Here is a 12,991-nt window from a genome sequence, read left to right as displayed (position 1 = left end):
ACACTTCTGTACCTGTACTTTATATGTTTACGTTATCATTTTTTTTAAAATCCTGATACCTGTAAATGTGTTTTTAGAATATCTCTTTGCTTGGACATTGACCGACATCTCATAAGTATGATTATTCTGTGTTTTCCAGCCTGGTGAATGGACCTACACATTCAACAACACACTTGACAGCAGTCAAGTGTTCAGTTTGGTGGTGACCTCCCGAGCAGCCAATGCCAATGTGCCTCCTGTGATAGTCAATGCCCAATTGAGTCAAGACACTGTCAATTTCCCAAATCCAATGGTTGTATATGCAGATGTCAGACAGGGTTTTTCGCCTGTCTTGGGTGCAAATGTGACCGCCGTTATTGAGCTAGAATTTGGAAATCCGGTTACGTTGCATCTTGTTGATGATGGCGCAGGTAAAGAAACTGTATGTTTAGATACTCTGCATTAAGTGTGAAGCATTGTTCAATCCCTAGTTTTGAAAATGCAACATTTATAGTGGCCTACAACCATCAAGACTAGCTAGAAGGTGTTCCATCAAATAACCCACCCACACAAGTACATATACACAACTAACATATGATGTATACATAGAAGAAAGGCAATACAATGGTTAGGCAGCTTTAAGTTGCAAAGCAACACCATACACCCCAACGTGAACAAAGAATATTTAAATCTGGAAGGTTAACATTAGTTAACATGAAATGTACGAGCCTTTACATATTTCCCAAGAAATCATAGATGGGTTCCATATCCATAATTTGTGATTTCTGGTGGTGAGAGCCATTAGGAAAACCTTGGTGAAGGATTTGTTTAACCCAAAATGTGCATAGGAGAAGATTCCTACATAGGTCTTGATCATATTGCAACGGCTTTACTACATACCTTGACTGAGTTTAAGATGGGTTTAAATAGAGATTCTGAGTATGAAGTGAAGAAAATCTAACCCGGCCAGTCCAGCAGTAAAGAAAGGTCCAACTTCTAAGGAAAAATACCCATTGTGGCTTCTGTAGAATTTTGATGTGTTGATTTATTTCTGACAGTTCTTGAGGTTGAGTGATATGTACAAGTAAGAAAGAGCAAACGCATGCCATGTTACCAACTACAAACCTTCTGCAGTGCTTCAAAAGTCAGCCCTAATCCCCAGATACCTAAAATTAACGACTCTTGTCTAGAAAATAGGAACACTTTCTTTAAAACAGTCTCATATACATGCAAACCATCACACACACTTATTTATGCATACAAATCACACATACAAATGAGCACAAATGCTGTCACACAAACACGTTGTCGAGCAGTTACAAGCTCTAAGATGGTTATTGTTGCACAGTCCAGGTCTTCCATTGCCAGGAAGATAGCTCAGTGGTAACATGCTCGCCTTGGAAGCAAGACGACACCGAGCAACACAGGTTCGATCCCCGGGTCCGCGCTTAGAAACCTCTGGGTATTAAGTGCGTTATAAATAACCTATCATATCATATTACATACATAGTCACTAGGACACTGCCAAATATTGCTACATTGATACACCGTAACACACAGGCAAAGCAGTCAAACCAAGACCTTCTTATAAAAATACTGTCTCAAACATACTGCAACGCAATCTCATACACAGTCACACAGATCTCAATATATATTGTCACACATGCACATTTTCCAAGGCCTGCTCATATGTCAACTTACAGAACCAACTGTAAAATCCTGCCATGCCTGCTGCTTTGCCACATAATTCCATGTAATGCCTTTTACCTGACGAAGCTCTGTCCGGGAATACATTACAATTACACACAGATGCATATTGAACATTGCCGCAAGTTTTGAATCCTTTGAGCTTCTGTGCACTAAAACTGTGACCTCCAAATGTTGGACCAACATTATTGCAAAGATGCATCTGTAGAATGTTTACCAATTATCTTGCACAAACCTGGATTACAAACAAAATTGAACCAGAAGCACATTTATCTAACCCTGAGCCCCTGTCTTGCAAAGTATGTATCAAATTAGGGTGTCATGTATTGCTCACATTCTTGTCTTATGTTGCTAGAAAACAGCATGGGCTTCTTCATTCCACCCCCCCACAGGTAGTGTTCCACTCTAGCTCTTTCACACCATGGGTGGCAATGGTAGGCCCTGGACTGCGTGTCCACTCTTTACAATGCAGTTCCATATTCCTTTCTGGAATGGCAAACCAGCACATAATCTATTTTGCAAGCTGTCCCTCACCCATGATCTGTTAATTTCACATACAATTCTACAATTTTTCTCCTTTGTGCAATCCTTTTATTCCAATATTGAACATTTGTTGAGGTTGAGATACTATTCTAAAGAAACAATTGCATGTGGGCCCAGTTCTGTAAAATGTACATATTGCTATGTGGTGCACAAATCCTAACAAATTGCCTTCCTAGTTGCAGAAAATGGAGGGGCACTCCTCCAACTCCCATGCATTCTCGCTGGCTGACAGAATATGTTAATGTTAATGGGTCTTGTACCGCGCACTTGCATGATCTTTTGGTGCTCCGTCAGATCTGCAATGGAAGGAGGGTTGGGTGTGTTAGTGGGATTGAGAGGGTGAAGAGCAAGAGAGCTTTGATGTGCTGTTGGCAGCTTCAGTTTGGAGAAATCGATCACTGAGCATTGTTGTGTTTAGGTTGGTAGCCATCAGGTGGTGTCGAGGTATGATTGTGCATGGTTTGGTTTCATCTTGGGTATTGTGAAGTGTGTGCGGTAGCGGTACGGCTGTGTTTATTTCAGAGTTTGAGGGTGATGTGAGGGGTCAGAAATGAGAGGCAGACACAAAGTTGTAGTGTTTTCAACATCAGACATCTTTATTAAAAGAAAAGGTTTTGGGTGAAGGCCTATCTGTCCCTATACTAAAGAGTTTCCCTGCCTAGGAAACTAAAACTAAAAATCAGTCTGTGTCTTGTCGTCAAAATTATGCTAACTGTCCTCGTGTCCAAAACATATCTGACCATCACACCAGAAATGGCCAACTAAGAAGTGCAAGGAAAATGTCTATGATCTAGATTTAGCAAAAGGTGCACAAATCCTAACAAATTGCCTTCCTAGTTGCAGAAAATGGAGGGGCACTCCTCCAACTCCCATGCATTCTCGCTGGCTGACAGAATATGTTAATGTTAATGGGTCTTGTACCGCGCACTTGCATGATCTTTTGGTGCTCCGGCAGATCTGCAATGGAAGGAGGGTTGGGTGTGTTAGTGGGATTGAGAGGGTGAAGAGCAAGAGAGCTTTGATGTGCTGCTGGCAGCTTCAGTTTGGAGAAATCGATCACTGAGCATTGTTGTGTTTAGGTTGGTAGCCATCAGGTGGTGTCGAGGTATGATTGTGCATGGTTTGGTTTCATCTTGGGTATTGTGAAGTGTGTGCGGTAGCGGTACGGCTGTGTTTATTTCAGAGTTTGAGGGTGATGTGAGGGGTCAGAAATGAGAGGCAGACACAAAGTTGTAGTGTTTTCAACATCAGACATCTTTATTAAAAGAAAAGGTTTTGGGTGAAGGCCTATCTGTCCCTATACTAAAGAGTTTCCCTGCCTAGGAAACTAAAACTAAAAATCAGTCTGTGTCTTGTCGTCAAAATTATGCTAACTGTCCTCGTGTCCAAAACATATCTGACCATCACACAAGAAATGGCCAACTAAGAAGTGCAAGGAAAATGTCTATGATCTAGATTTAGCAAAAGGTGCACAAATCCTAACAAATTGCCTTCCTAGTTGCAGAAAATGGAGGGGCACTCCTCCAACTCCCATGCATTCTCGCTGGCTGACAGAATATGTTAATGTTAATGGGTCTTGTACCGCGCACTTGCATGATCTTTTGGTGCTCCGGCAGATCTGCAATGGAAGGAGGGTTGGGTGTGTTAGTGGGATTGAGAGGGTGAAGAGCAAGAGAGCTTTGATGTGCTGCTGGCAGCTTCAGTTTGGAGAAATCGATCACTGAGCATTGTTGTGTTTAGGTTGGTAGCCATCAGGTGGTGTCGAGGTATGATTGTGCATGGTTTGGTTTCATCTTGGGTATTGTGAAGTGTGTGCGGTAGCGGTACGGCTGTGTTTATTTCAGAGTTTGAGGGTGATGTGAGGGGTCAGAAATGAGAGGCAGACACAAAGTTGTAGTGTTTTCAACATCAGACATCTTTATTAAAAGAAAAGGTTTTGGGTGAAGGCCTATCTGTCCCTATACTAAAGAGTTTCCCTGCCTAGGAAACTAAAACTAAAAATCAGTCTGTGTCTTGTCGTCAAAATTATGCTAACTGTCCTCGTGTCCAAAACATATCTGACCATCACACCAGAAATGGCCAACTAAGAAGTGCAAGGAAAATGTCTATGATCTAGATTTAGCAAAAGGTGTTCACATGTAAAGCAAATAGATAAATCCAACAAAAATGGTTTCTTCCAAGTATCCAGAGTGTAATTCCCTTCCTATGGATTATTTCAGAAAGGATGGTGAAAGTGACGTTTTTCAAACAATGTTTCCTTAAAGATGGCAGGGACGTCTCTTCCATACAACAACTTCTCAAGGCTGGCAAAAAGGTCTCTTTTATACAACAACTGCTCCAAAGTTGGGAAAAATATCTCTTCCACACAATACCTTTCTAAGGATGGCAAAAGTGTATATTTTATACAATAGCTGCTTAAGCATGGCTTTCTGGTATACTACCCTGCCAGGAATCCTTCAGTAGAGTCTTTAGATTCCTCAATATACGCTCATGCCAGATATCTTTCCAAAATGTATTTTTCTTGTATACACTTTTTATTTTATTTAAGTGCATTTGAATAATCATATCCTTAGGCACAACATTAGAAAACAGTTCATAAAATGCATACATCATCATAATTATACAATGTCTTTAAAATAATATAAAAACCTTGAATAAGCATGATAATATAAATCCAATAAAAAAACACGTATAAACAAAAAAACACAAACAAATTTCATAGTAACGCCATTAATACACCACAGATAAAACTAGAAATTCATTCCATATATAAAATATGTGATGACCAAGGATGTGGCCGAATAGATAGAACGCCAAAATTGATCTGACGTAATAAAATCAGTATTGGTTAAAAAGTCCTGATGTCGGTTCACATAAAAGGTTTGTAAACTAGGGCACTCGGTGAGAATGTGGCGAGCATTTTCAACTGAGCGATTACAGAGTCTACAGCTTCTCTCTTCCATGGGAACTTTTAACCAACTACCTGTATGTTCGCTGGTATGTAAGATATTAAATCGAAGGAAAGTTATAAATCTTCTCAACTTTCCATTGCAAATCTTGATATGATATGAAAATGGAATTCCGGGCTGGAAGCTATGTAGTCTATATTCACTATGCAGCTTTTTCCCCTGGACTTTGGATGCGTTCACAACAGCGTCCCAATGTAACATTTCTTTCTTCAAAACAAGCTAAGCTTTGGGAATAGTCAACATTTGGTCGCTAGGGAAAGCGATATTCTCAATATGAGACATGGCAGATTCCCTCAATCGTTTGAGGAATCCGTTCACATAAGGCTTCCCAAAACACCTGGCCAAGAGTCACATTAGGGTTCGGTCCCCATGTGGAGAGTCAGCAAGTTGGCTAAAGACTTGGCAATGCTGCATTAGCCAGCAATATCGAATTGATAAAATACCAAGTTCACTTCCAGCTGCCTCTACCGGGACTGTTTTAGGTATTTCTAAAATAGAGCGCAAAATGTTCCCCTCTATCAATTTGAACCATTGAACATATCTCTACATCAAAATCTCAAGGCCATATAAAAGGCCTGGCACTATGCTACTGCCATAAATGGACAGCAAACCCCCTATAATGTTACCACCTTTATGTGTGATACATTTTTTAATTACTGCCCACCTCTTCCATATTTTTGTAACAATGTAAAGACCATAAAAATATTTAGCTGGGTAAAATTTTATAGAAAAACCTAGGTTAATGTAATTTTCAAGCACCTCCAATGAATTCTGGTGCATTTTCCACGCAAACCTGCTGTTTTGTTCCCAATTATCAATACTTTAGTCTTGGCTTCATTAATAGTTAGGAATAGGAAGCAAGAGCCATGATAGATCATTGTAGGCCAATAAGAGTGCAATTGATAAGTACAGTATCGTCTGTATATAGCAGCCCCGGCACTGCTTCGTTACCTGTGTGATGGGGGAAGTTATGAACTGAGCCAAGGGTGCTGTCCATATCACATATGTATAGATTGAATAGCAGGGGTGCCAAGAAACACCCCTACTTCAATCCCTGATTTGTACTTGTCTGCTTCGAGAGGACCTCTGCTTGGCTCACACAGACAGACCCCATGGTGTCACTATATAGAGACCAAATGAGATACAAAAGTATTGGATCCAGGCCCCAGTTTTTAATTTTTTGCCACAGTAGAGGACGGGCCACTTAGTCGAAAGCCTTTGAATAATCTGTGAAACTTAGACAAGTTCCCATCGGTCTGCCTATAGGTTTCTTCAAACAAATAGTGAATGGCACATAGGTTGTTAATCGTGCTGTGGCCCTTACTGAAACCAGTCTGATACTTAGTGAGGAGGTGATTTTTATCTACCCAATGTGTTAATTGTTTTAATAGCAACGATGTGAAAAGCTTGGAACTGGAATCAAGCATAGTGAGGAGTCTATAGTTGGAGAGACCTTCCCTATCACCCTTCATGTGAACCGGGACAAGTATAGATTCCCTCCAACTATCCGGAATGGTACCACTCACAATGACTCGTTAGAATAGCTGAGTGAACTAACAAGCCCACAATTCAGGGTTTGCCTTGAGAACCACGTTGAAAATAGGTCCCGGACCTGGAGCCCTAGATGACTTCAATTTATGGATTAGCGTTAGAATGTCATCCACATCCAAGCTTGGAATGGGCTCCACATAAAACTTGTCTTGTGGCGTTTTGGCTGTAAGTAGAGTATAATCCCAATAAAGACAGGACAAGTTCTCCAGCCACACCTCCTCTGAGACCACATTGATTTACAGGGCATTTATATTCAAAAGGTATTGTCTATAATATTCCCAGAAATGTTTATTATCGTTGGTTTTCAAAGGAGAGAACATGAGTACCAGTTACTGTTATATTTGTCATGCTTTCACCATTTAAGCTAGTTTTTATACTTAGTGGCTAGGGCAGTGAACAATTTGCTTTTCATAGTCCTGTCTATGCTATTATCTTTCTTAATCTTTATGCGCTCTTAATGATACAGGCTTTTCCACTGTCAATGGCTGTATCAAATACACCTTCTCTATAATGGTGGAGGTTCCATCCAGGGGATTTCAGATTCAGATGTCGGACAAGATGGGTAATAAAAGTTCCCAAATCCCAATTGTTGGATTCAAGCCAAAATTCCAGAACATGGGGATATAGATGGATTACTGCAGAAATTTTTTTGACATTACCGTGCAACCAAGTTATACGATTCCCCTACAGGGAAATCCCACAATTAGGATCAGCCAACTTGAAAGTACGCTTAGTGCAGACAGATTGGCCCTGAGTCATCGAATTATTTGCATGTAAAACTGGGATTCGAGTGCCTTTCTGCCTGCAAATCCCTGTTTGACGAATAGCAATTTGCGGGCAAAATGGCAAACAAATACCCATTTTACATGCAAATAATTCCATGAATCAGGGCCATTGAGTCCAAGAGGTCAGAAAGTGATCACTAATGTCTAGTTCCGTGACAGCAACATCAGTCATCTAGTGAAAGTATCCGTTCCAAAAAAACATAATCAACCACCGAAGAGTGTTTACCGTTGGACCATGTACAATTCAGTGGCTGTCCTTACAATAATTTCTTATTTATACAAATAAACTCAAGAGAGTTGCACAATGCTCCACCATCCATCGTCAACCTCATTTTCCTTTAGCGTCATATAAAACAAGGAGTCCGGAGCTGCTTCAGGATCGCTGAGATTCTGAGTTTCAAAAGAAAGGTGCGCATTAAAATTGCCATCAATAATTGCATTACCACCTGGTAACCAAACATACCATGCTGCTACCAATGTATCTACCTTTTCCGGGAGAGTTTTAGAGTATAGCTCACCTGGGGGGTCATACACATTTAGTATCAACAAGCCGCTTTTAGAACGATTCCAACTGGTCCGGTACATGGGAAGGATATAAGGTGACGGTGAGTCACAAATGAACAACTTAATGTTAGAGTGGGTTTTGGCTCCAAAAGCAAGGCCACCTGAGGAGTGACCTGTGCAATTAGGAATGATGGCACAAGTGATAACCTTGTATCCATCAATACAGAACGAATCAGTCAACCAGGTCTTGTGAAGGAGTAAAATGTCACTTGATAATATAATAGAAGTACCCAACGGATTAGTTAATAAAGAATTAAAGCCACCACTGTTCCAAGTTAGCCAATTGCAATTATTCGGAGTCGAACACCTTCAGTATTCTTCACACTCGCATGTGAAGGGAAACTGGCCACTTCTTTGGTATCCAACTTGGGGTGATGCATGGAGGCAAAAGATATTCTTTTCAGGTTGATCAACAGGTTTAAGTGAGCTAAAAGGCTTCTCAGCCTTGTGCTTGTTATTACTGGGAATGCATGTCATATTTATAACAGACTGTTAGTTGAAAACCTAAATTGGAAATATCTGAGCAAGAAGTTCTCAATAGCGGCACCACCATGGCTGAAGTAAATTCAATTACAGCACAGTTGGTAGGGCTGTCCATCTTGGGCAGCTCTATATTTTTTACGTTGTCCATAGAGATGTTCTTCAAGACCTCAATTTTGTCAAATAGAGCAAATAAAAACTGTGATTAAAAAAGGGCTTCTGTTAGTGTGGTCGAATTCTTCTAGCTTAACCCACTTTCCCAGAGGCCTAGTGTCACCTCTAGAGCCGACGTTTGTTTCATTACTTTGAGAATGTTGCAGATTAACCATTGCATCTTGCAAATTACTGTGGCCCATTGACAGAGCAGCACTAGGCCTCACATGTGGGGCAATATTTGCCTCTATGGCATTACATTGTAATTTGTTCTGGGCAAGTTGTGGGGCGGACTGCACCCACTTATCCATTAGGCTCTTTGGGATCTTTTGCCTAGAGATAGCCTCTTCAATTGTGTTTACAGTGAGAGCGCTCTCAGGTGTCCCTTGACGAATGCAGGAGGGGCCGGATGTAGCTGCTGCTGGTTCCAATCAGTCAGCGCTGACTGACAAAGTTCCTGACTTGGTGCTGTTCAATTTATAGTGCCTCTGTTGTTTTTTTTCTACGAGCAATAAACTTGCCCGAGGTCACTGTTGGACCAACGGGTGGAACTATGTCCACCTCCACTGTCAGCGGTCGTGTAGTGGATACTTTGCCCATGGTGGAAGGGCCACGCTTGCCCCTTATTCTGTAATGCTCTCCCAAATATAGTTACTTCCTGTAGCAGTGCCATTTGAGGAGGCTTGTTAATACCCAACATATCGGTGTTAGATGGGTCAGTATTAATAATCAGTTGGGAGCCTTGATTTGCCAGAATAATATCAACAACCCAAGAGAGAACCAGTTTCAGATTGCGCTGTTCATCTGCAATCCTAGAACATAGAGAGTATAAGGAATCAACGGATGCAGCCACCACATTCAGGGTGGCAGACGCACCCAAAACATCCTTGAGAATAGGGCCTGAGGATCAAGGCTTGGCAGAGTACAAAGAGTCGCAATCACTTTCGTTTGAGGAGAAACAACAAGAACTTGAAAACAAACATTCCAAATCTGGCGTTGCTGAGAGTTGGGAGCCAATCGCGTTGCTATATTGGACTTCAGGGTTGATTGTTTGCCCAGTCCCGCTGGCTGACTCTGTCTGAAGCCCCATACAAAGATAGAGGGGGAACCGATAGAGCCGATATCAGATTCACCACCTGTATCATGCAGGGGTCTTGCTGACGATTCCAACTTGGCTGCTGTTTTGTTTTTATGACTGTCGGGTAAACTGCCAGGGATACTCATTTTATAAAATCAGTGATCTTTGTATTTTCACCTGCAATGTTGGTATTCTCTGTCACCTTTTTGTTTGCCAAAGTACTTCCCACAAATTCACGTACGTTGTTGACTGCATTCACTTTCCCAGTTGGCAAGTTAGTGTTAGAAGGTGGTAGCCAAGTCACCAGAGTATTTGCTCCTTTTGCCCCCTGAGATGTTATTGTGCAGGCTGTATTTTTACCCTTCTTGTCTTTTCATAACCAATGAAAGTCAATTGAATACAGTAGGCAGTTTCTACTTACTAGAAAGGGCGAAGCTATGCTCCCCGCCGGTGTCTCAGGTGACAATGAGAAGGGGCTTGCTTGGTTCAGCTTCAAACCACCGTAAAAAAAAGGGGAATCCTGTCCAGCTGCTCCACTGCCCCACTGAGTTCTTAAGCTCTACCTCCCGGCACGGTTATTAGAAACCAAATAAAGGCTACAACCCAACCTCAATAGTTTTAGAAGTACAGCAAGGCCCCCAGCAGGTCGGCAATCTCTAAAAAAACACAGCAAATCGATTCCAAATCAGCCTTGATCGTTTTCCATCTCAAGGCGAACAATATCTGTGCCACAGTAACTTTAGTAATGTGGCTAATTCTCCGTTAACATGCGTCTTCTTTTCGCAAAGCCGCCTGTGATGTCAATTTCACTGGGCTGCAATGGAACGTGGGTGCTGACGCTGTGTAACAAACACGTAGCTAAACCTGCATGAGTCTTCTTTTCACAGAGGCATGATGTAATGTCAATTTCAGTTTTCGGACTTTGAGCCTTGCACTCCGACTTGGTGTGATGTCAGTTTCAGCTTTCAGAGTTTCAGCTTCACACTGCAAAAAAAGCACGCCTGCTGTCACATTCCACATTTCATCCACGAGTTTAGCTGAAGATTTTCAGGCGACTCTCGATGGGTAATATTAATATGCTAAGTCCAGGAGGAGCCTAACACAATTTACAGTTTTCCGCAAGCCTCTGCAGACACTGATGTTTCCCGCTTACAGGCAACCCGCCGATGAGCAGACGGCTAGAGGTCTCAGTGGGAGGTCTCTCACCACAGGGGAACTGCAGTGAAACTGGCTGCAACACTGTTGCTACTGTCAATTTACTGTAATATTTGAGCAATAGTGTTCAGCCGAATCCAAAGGATCGGAATTTCTAATTATAGGACGGGGACCATGAGATGTGACTTCCCCTGTTTCACATTTGATGAGATTGAAAGGTGATGCCTAGTGGTCAGAAGTAGCACCATTTAATGTTGCCCATCATAGAGTATGGGCAGAAAGAAAAGGGCTTTATCCTTGGTAGTTCCCTTCCTACATATTGGGACCTTTGATTGAACTAGTTTTGCTGTGACCGTGCAAGAGACAAGATCAGAAGTGTGTCAGACAGTCTTCAAAACATCAAAAATTCTTGTTCATGAACAATGGGTCAGCTGTTGAACCTACACAGTTGTAAGTGAGTGCGGTCCTTTGTCCTTTATACACTTATAGATGGGGGATATACTTTAAATGGGTTACCTGGTGTAGTCCCCTGTCAGGAATCGCCTTCTGTGTTTTGGAGATCCCCTGGTATACTCTATTGCCAGGTATCTTTACCCCAAAGGCTCACTGCTTGATGTACTTCATTTATGATATGATATGGCATTTTCAACGCACCTATACACAAGTGTTTCAAGGCGCGATGTGGTAAGGGTGGGAACAAAAGGGAGAACGGACAACGATCCAGTTAGGCCAGGTGCCATTCAGATCACGCAAGTGCATGGGAAGGGGGCAGGGACAGTGCAGTACATGGGGAAAAGATGATAACAATAAATAAGTAAACAGCCAGCATGTGGCAAGAGCATGGTTAAGTGCGGGCATCAGGAGTCAAGGGCTGGTAAGGAGAAGGAAGATATTCAGGAAGAGAGAGTGAGTTGAATGTATTGAGGCCCCACGCCCCAGAAGGCCTTGTGAACGATGCAGAGGGTTTTGAACTTAATCCTCGCAGCCACTGGGAGCCAGTGCAGAGATTTCAGTCTTGGAGAGATACGATCCCTGGGCTTGAAGCCAAGGACAAGTCTTGCAGTCTTGTTCTGGATAAGTTGCAGAGGGCGGAGAGTAGAGGCAGGCAGATTTAGATATAGGCTGTTACAATAGTCCAGCTTAGAGAGAACCAGGGCTCTGGAGACAGTGAGCTTCTGGGGGAAGGAGAGGAAACGAAGAATACCTCTGAAGAGGTGCAGCTGGTAGTGTGACTTCTTAAAGATATCAGAGATGTGAGGAGAGAAGGAGAGTGTGGAGTCGAAGATGACCCAGAGGTTTTTAGCCTTGCAGGTGGGATCAGGAAGAGGGCCAGGAATTCTTTCAATGTTCTCTGTCCTTCAGTATGTCCATGTTGTATTCCTGCACTGTCTATACTTTATTGGCTTTAGATACTACTTGTTCCACTTTCCTTATATTGACATTTCATATATGGAGATTTGTTCAAGTTCTGTCTTTTAACCTCTTCACCGGTATTCATTTGCTTGTGGCAACACTTGCCCCAACTTTTCCCGAAATTGGCATCTCAGATATGGAGACTTGTGCAAATGCTGTCTTCCAACTTCTTTATTAATATTCATCTGCTTCTGATAACAATTTCTCCACCTTTTCTCATATTGACATCTCGGGCATGAGGATTTGTGCAAATTCTGTCTTTCTATTTTACTTGGTCGGTATTCAAAATGGATCCATGCCTGTTGGTACGCTCTGCGGTTCCCACCATCACTTGGCAGACTCACTTGTGGCTGGTAGCATTTCCATCCCGTGGCACGTTGCTGCAGAGAATCTTCACTCAGGGATGGCATCTCCTGCTTTGCAGGCCCTCTTTCAGCTCTCCCGCCAGCTCTGCATTCACTTGCCAGTGAAGCTGCTGCTGTTTGGCACAACCGCATCATTGACAGCTCCGCTGCTCCTGCTGGTTTCTCAGCAGCTCACCACCAGTGCCTGCTACGCTTCTCTGGGTGTTTAGCCACTCGCGTAGGTAATTCTTACAAGTAGCAGCTTGAAAG

At 42.3% G+C, this 12,991-nt stretch overlaps 1 protein-coding gene across 1 annotated transcript in view; it reads left to right on the top strand.

Annotated features, from left to right (window-relative positions):
• LOC138538398 (calcium-activated chloride channel regulator 1-like) overlaps positions 1 to 12,991 on the top strand; it is a 199,946-nt gene that overhangs the window by 134,761 nt on the left and 52,194 nt on the right. Inside the window, exon 11 of the mRNA XM_069641527.1 lies at positions 140 to 410. Coding sequence (XP_069497628.1) covers positions 140 to 410 — 271 coding nt within the window. The remainder of the gene's footprint in view (positions 1 to 139; positions 411 to 12,991) is intronic.

This window comes from Ambystoma mexicanum, chromosome 1q, assembly GCF_040938575.1.
Source record: "Ambystoma mexicanum isolate Mex_15411 chromosome 1q, UKY_AmexF1_1, whole genome shotgun sequence".
Classification (NCBI taxonomy): Eukaryota; Metazoa; Chordata; class Amphibia; order Caudata; family Ambystomatidae; genus Ambystoma; species Ambystoma mexicanum.
This window is presented reverse-complemented; position numbering and strand designations above follow the sequence as displayed.